Below are 20,728 nucleotides of genomic sequence, written 5' to 3'. Positions count from 1 at the left end.
ATACTAAGCTGTGAATGAAAGATGGCATCTCGGCCTTTCCATTGGCGTCTGTTTTTGACAGGGATTGGATACTTTGAAGTCGATCTCTGATGAGTGGAATTTCAGATCGTGTAACAAAGTTGAAGGAAAAAGTAGCAGGCAAGATATTCTGGAACAAAAATGGTCTAAGTCTCTCTGAGCTATTTTTTTGCTTTTCAAGTTTTCTTACTTTTCGTCACAGATTCCCTAGAAGTGTCAAGATTTCTCTCAGCTTTTCCTGAGACAGGGTGGATTAGGGGGACTCCCGGAGTGAGACGGGAGGCATTTGCAACAGCAGCTGTGTTTGGATCAGGACAAAGTACTTTCTCGCTCATCTCATTCAATCTTCACAATAGTGCTGTGGACTGGATATCGTGATTCCCATTTTAGAGCAGAGGAGACGGAGATCTGATGAGACCCAGCAACGTGCCCTGGTCCCCTGGATAGGTAAGAAGGCATGCAACGCTCAAATCCAGGGCCTGCCTCCCTGTACCATGCCCCTTCCACAGAGCACACACTGTAAGAGACATCGCCATTTCTAAGCCAGCTGGAGATGGATCCCATAAGCGCATCTCTGACAGGGATCCATGTGTATGTCTTTGGGGCTTAGGAGAATGCTAGGCACAGGGAAGGTGGCAAGCAGGACGCACAGAGAGTGTTTGTTGAGTCACTGAAGATTTACACCAAGGCACAGAGGCAACCAGCTGGATTTCATGTCCACACACCCTCCTTGGCTGGGAGCCCACGGGCAGGACACACGCTGTACCCGGGTGTGTGGCAGCCTGTGTCCCCCAGTGGGGGACATGTGAGGCTCCAGTGCCGTGGGTGAGAAGAGCTGGAAATCTGACAAAGATGCGCTCAGATCTGGACAGGCTCAGATCAGGTGGAGTGCAGGAATGTTCATAGCAGCGTTACTCAGAAGCCGAAAAGTAGAAAACAACCCAAACGTGCCCCAGCTAATGAGTGGATGAACCAAGGGTGGTATGTCCATGCAGTGGGATCCTGTTCTGCCACGAAGCAGAAGTAAGCACCGATGTATGTTACGACACGATGAATCTTGGGAGCCTGATGTAGAGTGAGAGAAACCATTCACAGAGGACCACATATAATAAAATTCCATTCCTGTGAAAGATCTGAAATTGGCAAATCTGATGAGACCCGAAGTGGATTATTGGTTTCTAAGGGCAGGGCAGTGATAGCTAATGGGTAACAGAATTTCTTCAATTGATGAAAATATTCTGAAATTCAATACTGGGGATGGCTGCACAACGCTAAACATACAGAAAACCTTCTGACTTGAGTTACAAAGGGTGAGTGGAGGTATGTGAATTCTAGTTCAATTAAAAAAAAGTCAAGAGATGGGGCACCTGGGTGGCTCAGTGGGTTAAAGCCTCTACCTTTGGCTCAGGTCATGATCCCGGGGTCCTGGGATCGAGCCCCGCTTTGAGCTCTCTGCTCAGCAGGGAGCCTGCTTCCTTTTCTCTCAGTGCCTGTCTCTCTGCCTATCTCTGTCTGTGAAATAAATAAATAAAATCTTAAAAAAAAAAAAAAAAAGTCAAAAGAGGGAAGGCCCCTGGTGCATTTTGGGCACTTGGCTTCTGTGACAGCTGCAGAGCTCATATGAGGGCCCTGGAAGCAGGCCCTCAGCTGCACGTGGCCGGGTGGGAAAGCAGCCGCCCCTCACACACAGGGTGGGGAGGCAGCGAGCAGGGTCCAATGGTGACGCTGGCTGGATGCCACTCCAGGATTGCGGATGTGAGCGTTGGAGAAGGGAGAGGGAACGAAGGGATGGTGAGGCTGCCTCAGTGAATCTGAAAACTAGGGTGGCAGGTAGCTCTCCTGCTCCCCTCCCAGGACAGGGCTCTGTGTCTCCACGGACAATGCCCACTGACAGCATCCACTGAGAGCCAGGGGTCCCCTTTGCTTCGCCTAGACTTTATGTGGGAGCCGAGAGATGCTCTGATTTCTTGGGTCAATGCAGAAGGACTATAGCCTCGTGGGTGAGGAACTAGAGTCTCGAGGAGCCACAGACTTGGGTTCGAATCCCATGAGATGTTGGGAAACATGTTCCCTTCTTTGAGTCTAGTTTTGTTACTGGTAAAACGAGGATAGCAGGGCCCTGGGTGACTCAGTCTGTTAAGCGTCTGCCTTTGGCTCAGGTTATGATCCCAGAGTCCTGGGATCGAGTCCCACCCACACCGGGCTCCCTGCTCAGCGGGGAATCTGCTTCTCCCTCTACCCTTCCCCCTTGCTTGCGATCTCTCTCTCTCTCTCTCTCTCAAATAAACAAATGTACCAGCCCCTGTGCTGGCTGGGTGGATTACATGAGGTGAGGCCCGAAGATGCGCAGCGCGAATTGGGCTGCCACGGTGACTGATGAAGGCATGGCTGCTTCGGTGTATGGCTGGGCCTGCTGGGGCTTGGTTTCCTCTTTGGGATCTCCCCACATGCAGAGAATATTCTGTAATGTTGCTCCTGTGCTTTGGTGACAGCAGCACAGAGAACAGCCCACTTCTGGGTAGAAATGAGCAGAATAACTGGGCCAGGGTGAGGGGCACTGGGGTCTGGAGCAGAGGGGCTGGGGGTAGAAGCTGGGCAGGAAGAGCAGCCCTCTCCCTCCATCCTCTGTGGACAGGACCCTCTGCTGGAGTTCCCCCCAGCCTGCGTTTGCTGTGGAGTGATTGCTTCCAGCAGAAGATTGGCCTCTTTCAGCCAAAAGACAACAGCAAGAAAGTATCATGGGATTCTTCAGGGACCCCATAGCAAGCAGCTAATGGATGAAACCTTCCTAACCTCACGCTGTAGCCTAACAACAAAAAGGCTCTGGGGTTTAAGTCCCATCTCAGGAGCATTCTGTCATCAGAATCCATGTCTGTAGCTGCTAATGCCACGCAGCAGTGGAAATGACAAGAAGCCTCAGACACAGGACGAAAGGAATCAAAGAATACTAACTGGTCCCTGAGGGAAAGAAGACAACAGGAACAACTAATATTCACTACAAAAGTTTGAATGAACAATCTCTACCAGCTGAGACTGTAGATTTACAATGCTTTGTTTCTTCTGCAAACCATGGAAACTGCCATGCACATCGTCCCAGACGCTCGAGATAGGCAACCGTGCAGAATGGTCCTTACACCATTTATCTGTTTATCAGGAAGTCAGCAGTGTTTGATTCCAGGCTGGTTTATACCAGTTACATGTGTTAGTGTAATGATATAATTTAACTATTCTGTAAACCAATAAAACATAAGCGCCACAAGAAAGTTATTCTTGCTAAGAAAACTAAGTGGGATGCTTTGGAAAGATTTGAGATTCTGACTTCCTTAAAAATTATCAACTGGGACAAATGTAAGCGGCTGGAATACATAACAAAAATCTAGAAAGATCCCACAGCCAGATTACTTCCCAGACTTGAAATTTTTTATCCTATGTTAAATAAAGATGGAATTTATAGATGTTCTATTATAGGAGAGGTTTGTGCAAGTAAAAGGACAACCTCTCGTCAGAAAAAGATCTTGGCCCTATATCAAGACATTAGCGAATCAATATATATGTGTACCTTCTAAATTAAAAAATCTATCTTTATAAGGGCTTTTTCTTTCTTCAACCAACTTTTCCAACTGGCCAATCAACACGTGAGTTCTCCCCAGTGCACTGGATTGGATAGGAGACCATCCACTGGATAGTGAAATCTGTCCTTTTTCAAACATTTTCTACCCTCTCTCCCTAAAACTGAACAGCTACTTTATGGCCATATGGTGTTACTGCAAAGTTAGAGTTCTCAAGAGCTGTAGTCTCAGAGTTGTTCCTCAAAGACACAGTGAAAGCAAGGTAGGAGAGGGGGACCTCGCGTAATCAAATATGTTACCAAATATGTTTGGGGAAAGCTTCCCACTATGCCCCCTCTTGCGAATTCACGATGCCCCTGGTACACTGAGAATCAAGAACTGAGCTGAACTTTGTATAACTCAGATTTTCCCAAGCTCTTTCACCCCATCTTGACAGCAACACCTATAACATCCTATAAAGGTACACACTTTGGGAATCAAATCTTTAGGGCCCCCATAAGAGGTATAACGTATGACCCCTATTCTTGAGCAATTTACAGCTGAGTCAGAGCTATGAGACAGGTACGTTTGACACAGACATATATACGCAGATCAGGTAAGCAACAGTATCCATCAGTATGTTTTTAGAATGAAATGATGGTAAAAATCAGTAGGTGTTACAGATCAGAACAACAGGTAGGGCATCCACCTCTAATCTCCACAAGCTGTGTGCCTGATTCTCAAAAACTTGCTCTTAGTCCATGGTTCTAGACAGTTCAAAGAGGGTTCGCATTTCTTACACGTGCCTGTGTACCAGGCTTTGCTCTTCATACATTTTCTCTCATTTAATTTTTACAAGCGTGGGAAACGGGTATTATCTTTTTTCAAAAAAATCGACTCAGAGAGACTGCGCAGCTGGTGGCGGGGCCTCAATTTGTAACCCTGTCCATCTGGCTCTGAAGCCTAGCTTCTTTTGGCTGTGCCCTTGTTAACCCAGTCTTCAGAGCCTCTCCTGAGCTGGGGCCTGGGGGCCTGTGCGCCCACTGGGATCTGGGTAGCCAGACTGATCCACGGCCCAAGTTGGGCCTGCAGAGGATAGCTGTGCCAGGCTGTGTCCCTAGAGCCTCGACTTCTCCACAGACCCTTCCTTCCCCAGTCCACAAGTTCTGAGTTGTGACTTTTTTTTAAAGGCCTGGGGGTCACTCCCTTGTCCTCTCCTGATGGCCGCTGTGAGGAAGGCATTAAGTGGGGGAAGACTTTGCCAATGTTAAGTGCTTTATTAATAGTATCCACACTGAGTGTACTCTGAGCTGGAGAGGGTCCAGGCCTGGGAGGGTGTGAGCAGAAAGTCTTACTCATGCTTTTCAGCAAGCCCTCGCCATGGTTCCTGGTCCCTTTTGTAGAGCTGATCTGGATCCTTCCTTCTCTGCTTTGTGCTCAGTGACTCCCCCTGCCCCTCTTCTCCACCTCTACCTTCCTCTGCCATCCCTGGTCCAGGGGACAGTGGCCATGAGTGGAAAGAAATGACCCTAAGCTACCGAGGGGCGCTCAGCCGGAAGGGGGCAAGAGGGGAGCCTGTGAACTTTGAAGTCCAAGGTCAGATGGGAGACCAGTTAGGAGGGGCTGATAAGATGACCCTCCGGTTTCAGGCTCAGACTTACATCAGGGGGGAGATGCAAATAGGGAGAGGCAGGTAGCTGAGGCAGAGCCCCGGCTCGGGTGATGGGGGTCAGTTCTGGGTGCTGGCCTGAGCGACTGGGCTAGTACGTAGGGGAATTGGTCAGGCAGCCTCCTCTCCCTCCTAGCCTTTTCTCTCTCTCAGAAGTGAGGCTGGAGGTGTGTTCACATCAGTCAAAAATGCATGGGGTGGGGGTGGTGGGGCAGGAAGGACGGGGCACCAACATTTATTAAGCACCTCAATGTGCCAGGGCCTTGGCAATTACTGAATTGCTTCCTGGTTTTCTTCCCAAGACGTGAGTGTGTCCAGGTTTCAGTCAGAGGTAAAGTCTAGATTGGAGCTCCAGTTTGGCCGCCTAAGGACCCTGTGAGCTTTCTAGCACACCCTCAGCCTGGGTTCACACATCACTGCGCTGTGGTGTGTGCAGCCAGCTCTGGACCTATGGTGGGGGGCTGGAGGGAAGGGGGACATGGGAAGCAGAGGAGCGGCTACCGCCATCTTGGGTGTGATGCACCAGTGCATGAGATAGATCCTTCCTCATGGAGTCCCTCTTCCCATGTAGTACAGACGCCGGGCTTGCAGGCCCACTGCAGCTCTCTGACAGTGTGGAAAACCACAACAGGCAGGAGGCCTGGCCATTCCTGCCCCCATCGTCAGCCACTGAGTCAGAGCTGCTCTCAAGAGGCCTGAGGATGGTGCTCGCCCTGGCTCCTGGGCTTCATCACTAGGCTCTGACCTCTTCCCCTCACTTTGACCCTTGGCCTTCCAGCCCCCTCTCTCAAAAGAGAGGGCTGCCTTAGGTTCCTCCTTGTTCTCCAGGTGGTACTCTCAAAGTGGCTTCCTCAGCAAAGCCCTGGGGTGGCCCCAACACCCTAGAGCTGGGGGGATGGACATGTCGGGGGAGAGGCAGAGCCCCAGCCCCACATCGGTCACCACAGAACAGTTCTTACTGTTCACTGGGTGCGTGGGCCTAGCGCTTCTGGGCCGGAGTCCCTAAGATGCCCGTATTGGAGAAACACAACCCAGGCTCAGGCTCCATGGTGTCTGGAGGTACTCCCACTTCAAATAAAGAGCTGTTGATTGACCAAATGATTAATTTCCATGACCGTTTGAATTCTCTCCCCTCTGAAAAAAGAGTTTCCCTCATGCCTGGTTCTACCTCAAGGCCAAGACAGTCTCTTGGTGTTTGTTTTTTATCTAACTTGGTACCTCCATGCCAGGCCAAGACCTCAAAACCTCGTAGACTGCTCAAGCCTGCTGGTGCTTCCAGAATCTACCTCCCCACCCTGGGCGCACAGAGCTGTGGGTGCGCATGCTTAAACCCAAGGCTCTGTCGCCCTTTCATAGAAGTGGCCAAAGAGGCTCATGAAGGCAGTCAGTTTTCTGCACCAGAGCTGAGCTGGTTGTGTGAGGAAGGAGATTTCTCTCTGGGCTGCTCCTCTAAACCTGACGGTTGCAGCCACCGCCCTCCAGCATGGTGCCCCATCTGGCCACTCTGATCAGAGGGACAGGGAAAAGGGGACACATATCTGCTGCTACCCTCATGGTGAGGACTCCAGGGAACAGAACAGCCTGGGCTGAGGATCCACATTTTCTTCCCCAGAAGAAGGGCAGGAGAGCATGTGGCTCCCTGTAGCAACCACAATCCTGGCCCCCAGTCCTTAGCTCTCTTCAGAACATGTCTGTCCTCATTCCCTCACTTTATGTCACCTTCTTTGTGGCAGCAGCAAGTACCAGAGAGAGCCTCCCAGCTTGAGGTCCCACTAAAGCCTCTCCTCTCTGCCTTGGCCTCTGGAAGATGAGATCCCTACCAGAGAGCCTCTCTCTGGGCCCATGCCCTCTGTAGATCCAGGGAAGACGGCAGAGTCTGGAACCTGGGGGGTTTATTAGTACCCTGTGCTTCACTCCACACCCCCAATCCACGCACACTCACCATGAGATGCTGGAAGAGCCAAGAACGCATTATATTGGTGGCATGCTTGGGCAAGACTCCTCGTTTGTTCTTGGACTTCTTATCCTCATTGTCCAGGAGGGAGGTGAGGTCAAGGTTAACCTTCAGGGCACGTGGAGAAAAAATCAGCATCAGCAGCCTGGCGGGCCAGCAGCTAGGGACTGTTGCCATAGTGACGGCAGGCTCTCGCTGCCAACCCCCTTTCCCAACTCATTCTCAGGGCCCTGGGGAGGTCACCTTTCCTTTCACTCTGCACCAGCCCCTCAGAGAATGGGAGACAGGGAGGAGGAGGAGGAAGAGGGGTAGGTAGAAGGGGATGAGAGAGGACACAGAGGAAACGGGGACATGCAGAGGGTAGAGGAGAGACAAATTTGCCAGAAACCATCTACTAGTTATTAGCATTTCTAGGTTACTTTACTGTTTGCAAAGCACCTTACACCCCATTACTGTGATTAGCACTCATAGCAGCCCTGGAAGCTGGTAGGGCTCTGTGCAAGTGGTGTTCATCCCCTCTCTGTGGGTGAGAACTCTGAGGCCCAGACAGGTCAGGTGACTTATCCAAGATGACAGAATTAATGTCACATCTCAGGCCTGACTTCAGATCTTCCTCCTCCCCCTACCTGTGTGTGCACTCTATCCCACTGAGCTATGGAGTGGCTCGGGCTAGACCAGGGATAGGAGGTGCAGGATCCTTTGATGTAACCCTGAGGGGGAGGGAAATCTCAGGAGTTGATAAAGCCTTTCCAACAACCAGCTTCCCATCTGGAAACTGAGCATAATGATACCTCTTAAAGGAATAACGTGATTACGTAAGTCCCTTGTGTAAAGGGCCTAGCATAGGGAGCAAACAGTTATGACTGTTCCCCTCCCCCCACAACTAGTGCACATGAGCACACACCTGTGCACGTACACTCACCTGTGTGTTCTGGATCTGGATGGCTCCCTGGGGGATTGCTTGGGTGACCACCTGACCCTGGGAGGTTACCATGGTAACTGGCTGGTATAAGGCTCCACCTGAGGAGACAACCAGTTTTTGGGTCCCCTGCCATGAGGGTGGGTAGGAGTGAGGGCAAGACGGACTTCCAACTCACTTGGCATTCCCACGTAAATACCTTCAATTCTGGAGGCTCTCAAGCCCCCGTTGGGGAGGGGTGAGGTGGGGTGGGAATGGGGTCCAGAGAACAGAGCCTCTGGTGGGAAGTGTTTGGGGGCAGGGACAACAGCTTTATTTGGTCTTTGAGGGGCTCATGAGACTTTGACCCAAATTTGTTCTAAAATATAACAGTTAGGTCTTGGTGCTAGTCATCTATAAACTTACAGAATGCTGTGGTCAAGAATTGAGCTGGAATCCCCTTCTTGGGAGAGGGCACCCCTCCCATTTCCTAAGATTGTTTGTATGGTACCCTGCCCCCCACCCCCGGAATCCCCTTGGAGCCACCCCTTCTCCTCCCAGGAGTGTTCCCCACAATCCCTTGCACCGACCTGACACCACTTGTGAGTTGACGGTTGTCATGGCGATGTTGCCCTGCTGGAGCGCTGAGGCTGGGACCACAATCCCCTGGGGGTTATTGGAGACTCCAGACATGGAATTGGGGGAATTCTGCAGGAGGTCCTGGCAGTAAGGGAGGCGTGGTTTGTGACAATGTCACTCAATGCCTAGAAGCCACAGCCCCAAATTCCTCCTCTCCCTTTCTCTCTTTCTGTCTTTCCTCCTCCCTTTTTCCTGTTCCATCTAGGGCCCAAATCTGAAAGGCAATTCTCATAGCCCTCTAGAAGCAGTGAATAAAAAGGCTCAATATTGAAACCAACTAATCTACCAACCAACTTACTAACCAACCAACCAGCCAGCCAACCAACCTACAATGTTTATCCACTTAGCTATTCTGTTCTTCTAAAGCCTGAGACACAAATCATCTCATAAACCAGCGGTCCCCACTTTGGCTTCACTTTGGAATTTCCCATACTGATGCCTGGGTTCTGAACCCAGAGGCTGTAATTCAATTCGTTGGGGGTGTGTCCAGGGCTTTGGTGTTTTATGAGCTCCCTAAGTGGTTCTAACATGTGGCCCAGGCTGAGAACCAGGCTTTATCTGCCTAGCACCTCTTCACCCTTCACACTGAACTGTCTCCAGATGCCTTCCTAGATACCCTCTCCCCCCGAGAAACTTACCTCCTCACGGACCTATATCACATTATTTATTATACCCAGCTCCAAGGACAAATGGCTTCCAACATTTTATCTTTGAATCCTGAGCACCTAACTCAGGTGCCTGGCACACAGCGGACACTAAAATTGTTGTTCAATAAGAATAATATAGAAACAGCCGCCCTCGCCTCTTTACAACCTGCCTTTAGGGCATGTCATAGGAGTCTCGACCTCAAGCCACCCTTCAGCACATTTCATCGATTCCTTCCTCTTCCCCAGGCTGCCAGCCCAGAATCCCACTGCAGACAGAGGCCCCCTTTTGCCCCACGCTGTCAACCTGCCAGGCCCCATTTTTGCCAGGAAACAATCCTTGCTGTTTGTTTTTGCAGCCGCCAAAGCAGATAAGAAGAACATTTATTCCTGGCACTCTGGTTGCCTCGTCATTGCCATGTCACAGCTGGGCCAGGAAGGGCTTGGACCTGATGCTGAGGGACTCCGCATGCCATGCTCGAGGGGAGGGAGCTTGGCCACAGCCTCCAGGAAGCAGCAATAAACCCTCCCTGCCTGGGGGCTGGGTGCTAGCTGGATAGGGAGAATTTGTGGTGTGAGAGGAGGTTGGGGTCTCCAGGTTTTCTTTGGAGAAAGCAAGGAAGGTGGCCAGTGAGGTGCCATGGAAGGAGTGGTGGGAGACCTGCCTGGGTCTCTGGGCTCCTCTGACCACAGTGCCTCATCTGAAAATGGCTTGAACCACATAACCTCTCTGAAGACCATCAAGGGCTGACACTGTCATGCTCACAGCTTGGAGTCCTAACGCATGAGCTGTAAGAATTTAGACAAGTAAACAGTCAAGAAAATAGACTACCATTGGGGGAAAAGAAGGCCCCAAGCTTCCTAACTTTCATTTTAGGACTGGGGGAGAAGCTTGGGCTTTCAGCCTCCAGGGAAGGTCTAGAGTTTCTTGGAGCCAACTTTTGGTCTTCCCAACTCAACCGGTTCAAGTCTAATACTGAGGCCCACTTTCCGAAACCTAAAAACTGGAAGAGCCTTTAAATGCTACATATTCCAACTCTCTGAGCACAAATAAGGAACTGAGGCTTCTTAGAAACCCAAGAGACTCGCCCAAGACCTCCGGCCAGTTCACAGCAATGGGACTAGAACACAGCCCTCCTTCAACCACAAACACTGAATACCCACCCTGTGCCAAGAACCGGGCTACAAGGTGCTCCTGGAACCACAGGGGCTCAGTACATAGTTACTGGAGGCAAGGTGAACAGGTGAAACACTCAAACCCCAGAAGTACAGAGGAAGCATGGGCACGAGAGCAAAGACCATGGATTTGGGAATCAGCAAATCCCAGCCCTTCTGGGAGCATCAGTCTCGTTTATAAAATGTGTCTGGCTCAGCACTGACATCCAGGAGCCCTCAAAGCCTGTTTTCAGCTCTGTCTCCATCTAAGGTTGATTCTGCCCTCATCCCAATACCCTTGCCAACCATTCTCACAGGATGTAAACCAATGCCGATGTTATTTGAAGCTGAAGCAAAGTTAGAAGTTAAATGTAACAGAAGAGGGTGTTGTCCCTCTATGCCTTTCACCCTAAAACTAATGGAAAGGACTTTTCAATTCTCTCTCTCATCTGGAAACTTCATGCCATGGTGCTCCTCATTGGGGAAAAGCATTTGGGAATTTCCAACATAAAAAGTTGCCCCAGACTTTTTTTCCCCCGAAAAAAGGTTTCCAGCAAGGTTAGGAAAACACAAGTGAAACAGTAAAATAAATACAAGATGTGTGCCTTGGGATTCAACCAACACACATTTTTGCTAGCCAGAGGCAGAAGGGTGAGCTATCCCCTGGATACTTCATCTACTTATTCAGACTCTGGCTGGTTCCCTGCCCTGTGGTCTTGCAGGCCTGCGTGCCAGGTTCTGGGCTTGGGTAGTTAAAGGCAATTTATGCATTAGATCAGATTCTTCTCTTTTCTATCGTCTCCTCCCACTCGGGGGTCATTGGTTGGGACATGCCGAAAGGCAGCCAAGCTCAGCAAAGGAATGGAGAAGAGACGTTCAGGGACAGAGACCACAGGAAGGGCCAGGGATGGCTCCATTGTAGCTGGGCAAAAAAGAGGAAGAAAAATCTGGGCGTCCCCGAGGTCTGGGGAAATAATATCCAACTCCTACATTTGTAAATATGACCTATTTCACATACTGGCCTGAGCCCTGTCGTGTTTTCAAAGACACAGAGTTTCAGGGTCATGGAACCAGACCCTCTGCGATCTGTATTTGTAAAAACTGCCTTCGGCTGGTCCCAAAGGTCAACGGTTCTGAAACTACCTATGTATTACACACGTTGAATATTCACATTCTTTTATCATGCTATTTCATTTTAATGAAATACTCCCACACTATTGGGAAAGATGATTCTATTTGCCTGCAGAGCAAGTGAGGCCCCGAGAACCGAAGTGGCTTCCTAGAGTCACACAGATGTGCCTCGAACCCAGGTTCTTTGGCTCTGAGTACATCACTGACGCTCGCTTGGAGAGATGTGCTTTGGAGTCAGATACCCAGGCTCGACATAAGCAGGGTGCCTGGCACACGTCAGCACCCAATAAGTCACTTTCCACTTCCTTTGGCTAAAGCCACTCAGCGAGGGAGCTGAGTTTGGCACAGCCAGGATTTTAAACCTGTTCAGAAGGTCCCAGAGCTGCTTGGGTTCTCAACTTTGCAGCAGTGGAGACTGAGCCGGGGCTGCGTACTGAGCCGTGGGGGTCAGTCCTCGTTTTGTGCCCCCTTCATTCCTGCCACCTTGCCCAAGACATTCCTGGGCCCCGGCCAAGCCCCAGAAGTGGGAGCTGTGCCTCGGCCTTGGACGAGCTCTGTGACCTGACTGCAGCCATTCCGGGGGAGCCCTGGGTCTGGCTCTCTGGAGCTTTTGCCTCTGCGGAGACGATGGGGCTCTGAATCTCTGGGAAGAGTCTAGGTCTTCCATACTGTGGCAGCAATGGAAGCCCCTTAGGGAGAAAATGCTGGCTAAGCACACAGTATTTTTATCTTCTTGGCAGCTTCCTCTTGGGGCTCATCAGACTCCCAAGCAGGTGGGTGATGCTCTGTCTGGACCCAAATAGGGCTGTTTCCTTCTAGTCTCCTTAGCGCCCATAAAGAGGTGAGAAGAACATGTTATAGTTTTAGGGACATTCTTCAGCATCCAGAGTCTCACATCCCTGCCCAAATTGTCCAGGAACCAGGGGCTCTGCGCTGGTTATCTAGCTTAAGAACTCTGCCTCGTCCCACCAAGAACATGGCCGTAGTGTCCCTGAGCCTCTGCAAAGTGCTAGAAGCCTGGCTTTCTGGTGGAGCCATCCCACTAAACTGGGGTGTGTGTGAGCTCCTACCTTCTAGTATTAAGATTTGCTTTCCAAAGCAGGACAAGGCCCTAAAGCTGAAAACTTCCTTGGAGTTTTCTGGGAATGATGTCTCCAGGTCTGGACCAGGTGACCCAGGACTTGGATGAAAACCCACGAGCTAGGCTCCACAGGCCTCCCAGAAGCTGTGACACTGCTGATCCTCGTGCGCTGCTTCCCTGAGACACAGAGAGGCAGAGAGCCTCTCAGAAGCAGGCCAAGCAAGGTAGGGGAGCAGCTTTAGAACGGCCCAGAGCTCGCGCCTCCTTAACCCTACTCGTGGACCAGCTGCAAAGCCTTCACTGCCTCAGGCCATCAGTCACGGTAGTCACCGGGTGAGTTTTATTCCTAATCTCATTTTGGAACAACAACAACAAAAAGATGATTTGTTCAAAAGGAAGGCCTTCCTAAGAAAAAGTGAAAGGTTCTAGGATTGCTTTTGGAAGCAAAGGGTGTTGGGGTGGGGCGTTTGTGGTGCAAAGGAAGGGACTGTGGCTATGAACTCTGACCTCATGGTCTGATGTTGGTCCAGAGGGAGCCGGCCCAGTCCCTGGAGCCACCACTCTTCACTGTCAATAGGGAAAGGGCTTCTGTGGCTGGGGAAACAAAATTCACACTAAAGGAAGAAATTCCCGGAATAAACTGATGGGAGGAAGAAAGGAAGGCAAAGACAGACAGAAACATTTTCCTTTAAGTACTTTTGAAATAGCTGGAATGTTTATCTTACTAGGAGGCCTGTAGAACAGAGGACATGAACTAGATGACACTGCAAAGGTCATCCCGACTGAGGATTTAGAAAAACCAATGCCATTCCCTAGAATCCATTGTTTGTTGGGGGTGGGTGGGTGAACAGTTGTGGAGGGGGTAAGAGTTGGGAGGGGACAGCACTACCCATGGGGACCCACTGTCTGCCATCCACCCCTAGGCCACTAGGGGTCTCTGCTGATCCACAAGCGCAGACTGCGCTCCCCCAAACCTCTCCAAGCCTCCCAAGAGGACAGGTCTGTGGGCTAACTGGCCTGGGCTGGGGGCTGGGGACTGGTCTGGGGTACCTTACTTCTGCTGGAAAGCTTGTCCAGACTCACTCTGGGCATGCCCGTGGCCCAAGCTCTTGACTTCTTCAGTGTTTCCTGTTGGTCTGATATACTGCACATAAAGCATAATGGTTCTCTGTCTTATGCACGTGTCTTCTTTCCTTAGCTTTGGTTGCAGCTATTTTGAGGGAAAGAGGGTTCTTTCTTTGAATTCCCCCAAGCTGCCGACCACAGTGTTGGGTGCACAACAGATGCTCAATAAGCGCAGGGCCTGACTGGGCTTTGGCCCGGGATGGGGAGTGTGTGTATGTGTCTTAGTGGGGAGGAGAGGTTGCCTCTGTCCCCAGACACACTGTTCCTGGCAGTGTCCTTCCATTCTGGCAGGGCCAGAGTCCTGTCTTTGGCTGGGAAGGGCTGGGCTCCCAAACTCAGGAAAGCCAATCACATGTAAACAAGCCACCTAATCCAGTGGCTGTTTCTCTCCTGCTGGGGGCTTTAGTCTCAAGGGAAAGGCGCTTCTGGCCTGTGGGGACAAGTGGCAGCTGCTGCTCTTAAGGAACATTCCTTCTCGGAAGAAGAGAACTGCTCAGGTTTCATTGGTCTGGCAGGAAGGGCGGTCCTCATGGTCTCCTGGCGCCCTGAACTGGAGGGCTGGGGGTTGGGAAGTGGTGGAAAGGACAGCATTGGTGGCTGTGGCAGGAGGGAGGCAGGGTAGCTCCTGGAACTCTACTTCCTGTTACTGTGGTGTAGGGGTGCCTCCTTCCCACCTCAGTGGTGATCCTGCAGGGTAGATCACTTCCCCCTCCTCCCATCGGCCTTAAAACTCCCTAGTCAAATCCTCAGGATGCTTGGCCACTGGGCAGAACTTCCGGGGGCTTGACTGAGGTGACTGCCTCCTACCTCCCTGACCTCCTGCTAATCTTAAAAATGCAAACTTCCTGTAGGTCTATAGGCAAGTCCACCTGCTCCAGGCAAGGGTGTACTCACTAGTCCCCTCCCTATTTTTTTTAGAGAGTTAGCAGAAATGTACCTTTCTAGTTTTCAAATCACTGCTCTACAACTAAGTGGGGTCACCCCTCCATACCCAGGGCCCAGGACCCCTGGTTCTTCCTATGTGTCCCCCCGCAAAAAATCAATACTCTCTCTATATATAGTATTATATATAATATTAGTAAGTAATATAATAAGTAGAACACAGTTTCCAGCATAACCTATCTCAGTCTCTGCTGTTTACCTGAGCCAGTGTCTGAACTTCTCTGAGCTTCTCTTTCCTGGGGTAGAAAATAATGTGCCCTCGCAGCCTTGCTGTGAGGTGTAAATAAGGTAATATACATAAAGCACCCAGTACATACAGTCTAGGGAAGGTTCAGGAAATATTGACATTCTCCCCAGTTCTTCCTGGGGCAGCACAAGATGTGGCTACTCAATTAGTTTGCCTCCAACATGTTTCCAACATTTGCCCCATCGCCTACATTCCCTATTATGTCTCACATCTTTGGTGACTGGCCATCATTTTCAGCCTTGCAGCACAGCCATTGTTAGGTTCGGAGGTCAGAGATCATGTCACACCCCCTTTGAGGTCCTTGGAACTCAGCAGGCTCAGTTGTGCTTGAACTGATGCACGGGGCAGAAATGAATGACCGCTCATCCTCTAGCAGCTTCTTTGCCCCAGGAATTCTGAAAGGCTGTCTCTGTTCCTTGCCTTCTTCTAGACGTCTCTCTACACCGGGAACACTCACTTTCGGAGCTCCCAGATAGCCTACCACTCCTCCTCCTCATCCCCTTTCCTGAAGAAGTCCTTCCAAGGCCACAGAATCTGCAACTTCTCCAATCACAATGGGCAAAATCTTCCTGCTGGCCTTCCTAATCCATGCTGAGGTTTGCTCATTTTGTCTCCAGGCAGGAACAGGCTGTGGCTGTGAGAGTGGGCAGGTGGGGACCAGGCCTTCTCTGGGGGCAGAGAGAAGGAGGCTAAGCAGTGACTGGCGTAACCAGAAGCCACACATGTGGTTTGTTTGATCCAGACCTCTTCTGTGGCTCCTCTCCCTATCTCTGGCTACTCCTTTCCTGCCTTCCTCAATGTCCCCTTACTCTGGAGTCTTCTGTGGCTCACATAACTTATCTAGGTCCACAGGTGTGACTCACAGCTCCCTTGTACTGAGACTGGGAGCTCCTTCTGGATAATTCATTCATGCTCTCATAGGATCATGCTCGGTGACTGAGAACTTCAGCTCAGTCCAATTCAGAGCAAGGTGGGAATTAATTCTCTCCAGTGGGATGGTTTGGTTGGTTTGGTTTATGCCCTCTAGGAAAGCCGGGAGAAGCCCGTCCTACAGGAACTGGGAGTCTAGGATGAGCCTCCTTACTGAGGAGGCTGCCCCAGCAAGAAACCTGGGCTCAGAGGTGTGAGGAAGCTGGGATGTCTTCAGGGGCAGGTGGAACAGGATGGCTTCCTGGAGCATGGAAAAAACCAGCTGTGGCCCAATTTCTTGGGAATTCTAGTTCAGCTTGTGGGCTTGGTGGAAGCCGTCTCCCCTACTCCCTACTTGCATCCCACCCAAGAGAAAGCTCACATTCAGAAAAGGAAGTCCGAGCAGGGAAGGTGCCCAGCTGCCATAGAGCTGAATGGGGACATGGTATGGCATGGGGGGGGTAAATTTGAATTAAAAAATCTCCCCCACTTTGCAACACAAGGCCAAATGATTAGCACACAGGGAAAACCATGAACCAGCGGTTTGCAACAAAGCTGGCAGGCCGCTGGAATGTTGATACTGAAGCTCATGCTCCAGAGGGGAGACACCCCTCCCTGGGCCAGGCTGGTGCTCAGTGCGGCTATTTCAGGCTGGGGGGATTAAGGCTGAACCATGACGAATGTGAACCATCGTATGTGTGCGTGCGTGTGCTTGTCGCACACACACACACGCATGCCCCAGACACTCCTCTCTTCTCTCCCATACTGGTTCCCAGGCCGGCCTCCTGCACAGAAAGTCTCTTGGCAGCCGAGGCCTCTCCTTCCTGGGGAAGGCCCAGCTAGCGCCGCAGCCCCCAGCTCAGGGACAGTGACAGCAGCCTGCCCTGGGACTGTGGACAGCACGTGGCGCGTCCTACGCACTGTCCCTCCTCCACACGCCTGGCTTCGCACTGACCCCGTACCCCCTAGCCTGTCCCTTCACCCCCCACCCCTCTGCTGCTGCTGTTCCTTTTCTCTCTCTTTTTCGCCTCTGGCCTTCTCAGCCTCTCTTCCCTTCCCTCTGCTGCCCTTCCCCTCCAGATCTTCATCCTTCCTCTGCTCCCTCTTGAAGGTTACCCTCCAGAGTTGTCTTTCTTTCCCTTTGTCTTTCTTCTGATTTCTCCTTCCCTCTTTTGGCTTCCTCTGGCCCCTCTTGATCTGTTGCCATCTGTCTCCTTGTCTTACTTCTCCCCACAGATATTTACTAGCTGTCCATGAATCGGACCTTGGGTTAGCTGCCACCAGGCGTGGGTTTTAATTGTATATATAAAACACTGTCTGTACTCAAAACATGTCTGTTATCTAGGAGAGGAGAATGACCCTTATACCAGCGACGCTGAGATAAAGTTGCATGTGATATTTATATATAAGTGGTCCCCAGGGCTCCAGCACTTAGTTGGGAGAAAGAAAAGGCCTTTCTGGATGGGGCATCAGAGAGGTCTCCTGGGGAGAGCAGCCTTGTTGCTGTCCTGGGGAAGAGGCTGGGTTTGGTGGTGCAGAGCCACGGAAGGGTTGTCAGAGTAGACTGGCCTGGGAAAATGCAGCCCTGGGAGAGCCTTCACTATCCGGCCAAAGGATGAGAAAAATCTGAGGACAATTGGAGCTTTTGAGCAGGACAAAGACATGAACAGGGCCTTAGGACCATAAATGCAGCAGCAGAACCTGAAAAGGCATGTATAGGTGTGTTTATGTTTGTGGTGCGTAGGCACGTGTGTGGAGTGCTGAGGGCTAGCCATAGAGGACAGGTAACCGGGCTGGGAATCTACCGCAGCAGCCTGAAGCCACTGGAGTCCCAGCTAAGTAGGTGGTGGCAGGCAGAGGCAATGAAGGGACAAGTCTGAGAAGTTCCAAATAGGAACACCTTGCCCAACGCCTTGTCTTTTTTTTCGAGCTTTGTTTTTGCCCGATTGTCTGAGTTCCTCTTTCTAAGCAGATCAGAAGCCTTTCTCTGGTGGCTACCCCAGGGCCAGCTTCACTATTAGGCAGAGATCTGATATTTACAATGACGGGAATCAAAGTTCTCTCCTCTTTCCTCAAAGCTCAGAGGCCCCGAAGGCTGGGATCTCCCAGGAGGACTGACTTTTGCAGGCAGCGTCTGTGCGCCCTGGCTCACCCAGAGCCTGTGTTACCCTTCTCTGCCAACCCTGGGTCCCCAGTGGCCCTGCCTGCTGCAGACTGACTTGTCAGCCCCAGGACCCCGACCTGGAGGGGGCTGCTGTGGCTGCTAAGCCCTCTGGCCCTCCTCTCCTCCCCCACTACCCTAGTACACCCCCAATGTCAGTGCACGAGGTAGACTTGGAGAGCCCAGGAGGGGAAATCCAGAGCCTCTCCAAGGACCTGATTATTTCCAAAGACTTGTGCTAATTTTCTGATATGATCCTCACATCTCTGTGAGGCACTAAATCCTCATTACTTTTCCTGACCGATGCATTCTAATTAGATCAACACTTAAAAAAAATTCACAATAGCCACAGGATGGCTTTCCATCTCATTAACTCCTCACTTATTATTTTCATGAAAATTACTGATAAAAATGTGCATCTCCATTTGCTGAGGCCTCACAGCCTCCTCAGCTCCTATCTTGCATCTCTCCCGTCACCGGGGCTGTGCAGCGTCGCCATGGTAACCCACAATAATAGAAACTAATAAATTACAAACGAGATGCTCGTTGAGCAATTATTGTCCTCTTTTATGCAAGTTTCTTGCTAATTTTGATCATAAGGGAAAGTACAATAAGACTCTGAAGGAATGAGTCTATTTCAAGAGAATATTAGCTAGCAGAAGCCTGGGCGGCTGTTTTTAGATCTGTAATAAAGTGATTTGGTGATTTCAAGCAACAGGAAGAGGAAATAAACTTCTTGCCTCGTGTCCCATGCAGTACTCACTGTAGAGTCCCACAGAGATCCTTCTGAATTTGTGCAAGCAGGGCTGACCTTCTAGAAGGCCCCTGACCCTTCCCTTGCCTCTACAAGCTGGAGGAATGGATAAAGTGTGCTGGTCCCTAAAGCTTAGAGATAAAAATGGCACCACCTTTCTTAGAAACTTTTTCGAGTGCCCATTATCTTGAGAGTTTATCCTTTTCCCCACACCTGATTTGTCTCAGGAGAGGAGGGTACAGTAAATCTCCTAGGGCCCTCCATGTGTCTGTCCCAGACTCGGGAACTCAGCGGGAGGAGAAGAAAGCGGTGAGCTATGGCTTACGTAGATGTGGGTGAGTTTGGTGGAAAAGTACCACCAGGCAGCTTTTTTTTTTTTTAGCTCCGTAGGTTTGGGGAATATATTCCACCCTGGAGAGAAGAGCCCATTCTCCCTCAAAACACAAAGTTGCCATTTCTAGGTTCCCCAGTTCCCGGGATGAAGGGGACTCTTGGGAGATGGGTGGCGGGAGGTGACATTCCCAGTGGTCCTGAAACTTAGGAAGACAGATGAGCCAGGGTAGGGTGAGCAACTGGAAAATGAGCTGGCAGAAGCAGAAGCAGTCGCATGGGAAGCTGTCTTCATCTATGAAATGGACAGGATTCAGGGAAGGACAAAACCCTCCTTATCAAGAACACGGAGAGGTCAGCAAGCCCTCTTGAGAAGTGTGCAGGGCTAAGAGGTGGGGGTCCATTCCCGGCTCTGCCCCAGCCTCATCTCAACACTTATGTGCATTTCTTAGGCTATCTTGGGCCAGGAACCCAGGAATCACTTTGGTCATTTTCTAAGGAATACCCATGCCCCAGTATGGTGAGTTCTGGGGCTGCCTGATGAGCAGGAGTGGATCACAGCAAGGCTTTTGTGCTGAAAGGGTCCAGTGAGTCTAAGCTACACTACTAGGCCACTAGAGAACCTTCAGACATTCCTACACCCAGCTTAGGAGCCTAGTTTAGGACATAGGACCCAGCCCAGTGTGTTACCTGTGAGTGAAGGTTTATGGAGGGCTGGTTGGGGGAGTAGGGTCCCCCGAGGTCATTCCTGAGCAGGTTGTCACTGTGCATCTTGGTTTTGAGGCAGGTGATGTACCGGTTACAAAAGTCCTTGCAGAGTTCATTGACTTTCTCCAATTCCAGCAGGTGAATTCTCAGGACCTGGATTGCCTTCACCATCTGGGGAGAGGAGGGAGAGCTGAGCCTGGTGTTCAGATCACATTCCTCCTGCTGCCTTGACTTCCCGAGCCCCAAGGCCACCAGCAGAGAGAAACCCATGCCCTGCTCTGGGTATAAAGTTTCTCATCCACTGGATTTCAGTTCTAGCTACGGTGGCCTGCTGATGGTTTGCATGCTTTGAGCCCACTGTTAACACAACCGCTCTTGAGTAAAGGGTACTCAGAGAACCGTACAGCTAAAAGCCCAGGTCTCTAGCCCCAACCCTGCCAGTCATTGCCTGGGGGGGCTTGGGCAGTTGCTCTGCACCTTGTTGTTGGAAGAGTGGGTATAATTAAGTCCCCTGTAACAACCATCTAGGTTTGTGGAAAGGATTGTAGGAGGGAATGTAGAAGCTGCGAAGTGTGGAACGCTGAGCAGGCATGAGGAAGATGGGGATCAGAGCTCTTGTGGGAGCCTCTAGGAGTCAGGGACTGTCTATTCTTAAGCATGTATTCTGAGGGCCTCATGTGACACAGGTCACCTTGCAGAGGCCCCATTGCTACTTGCTGACTGACGGGATCATCCCGCATGACTTAGCTGGGCTCTGAACAGCGAGCTGTCCACAGCGGCCTTTTCTGTGCCCTTTGGATTGTGGTACGCGTGAC

General features: G+C 50.9%; 1 protein-coding gene across 5 annotated transcripts in view; it reads right to left on the bottom strand.

Annotated features, from left to right (window-relative positions):
* PKNOX2 (PBX/knotted 1 homeobox 2) overlaps window positions 1-20,728 on the bottom strand; it is a 250,170-nt gene that overhangs the window by 13,071 nt on the left and 216,371 nt on the right. For 3 of the 5 annotated variants that reach the window (XM_059183944.1, XM_059183961.1, XM_059183952.1), the window contains 4 exons: window positions 19,896-20,084; window positions 8,678-8,807; window positions 8,112-8,209; window positions 7,178-7,297 (listed from right to left, as the gene is read on the bottom strand). In XM_059183944.1, the coding sequence (XP_059039927.1) occupies window positions 7,178-7,297; window positions 8,112-8,209; window positions 8,678-8,807; window positions 19,896-20,084 (537 nt within the window). The remainder of the gene's footprint in view (window positions 1-7,177; window positions 7,298-8,111; window positions 8,210-8,677; window positions 8,808-19,895; window positions 20,085-20,728) is intronic. The other 2 variants (XM_059183972.1, XM_059183979.1) reach the window with 2 other exon arrangements.

The sequence above is a fragment of the Mustela lutreola genome, chromosome 1, assembly GCF_030435805.1.
Source record: "Mustela lutreola isolate mMusLut2 chromosome 1, mMusLut2.pri, whole genome shotgun sequence".
NCBI classification, from domain to species: domain Eukaryota; kingdom Metazoa; phylum Chordata; class Mammalia; order Carnivora; family Mustelidae; genus Mustela; species Mustela lutreola.
Note: the sequence above shows the minus strand (reverse complement) of the source record. Positions and strands in the feature narration are given on the sequence as shown.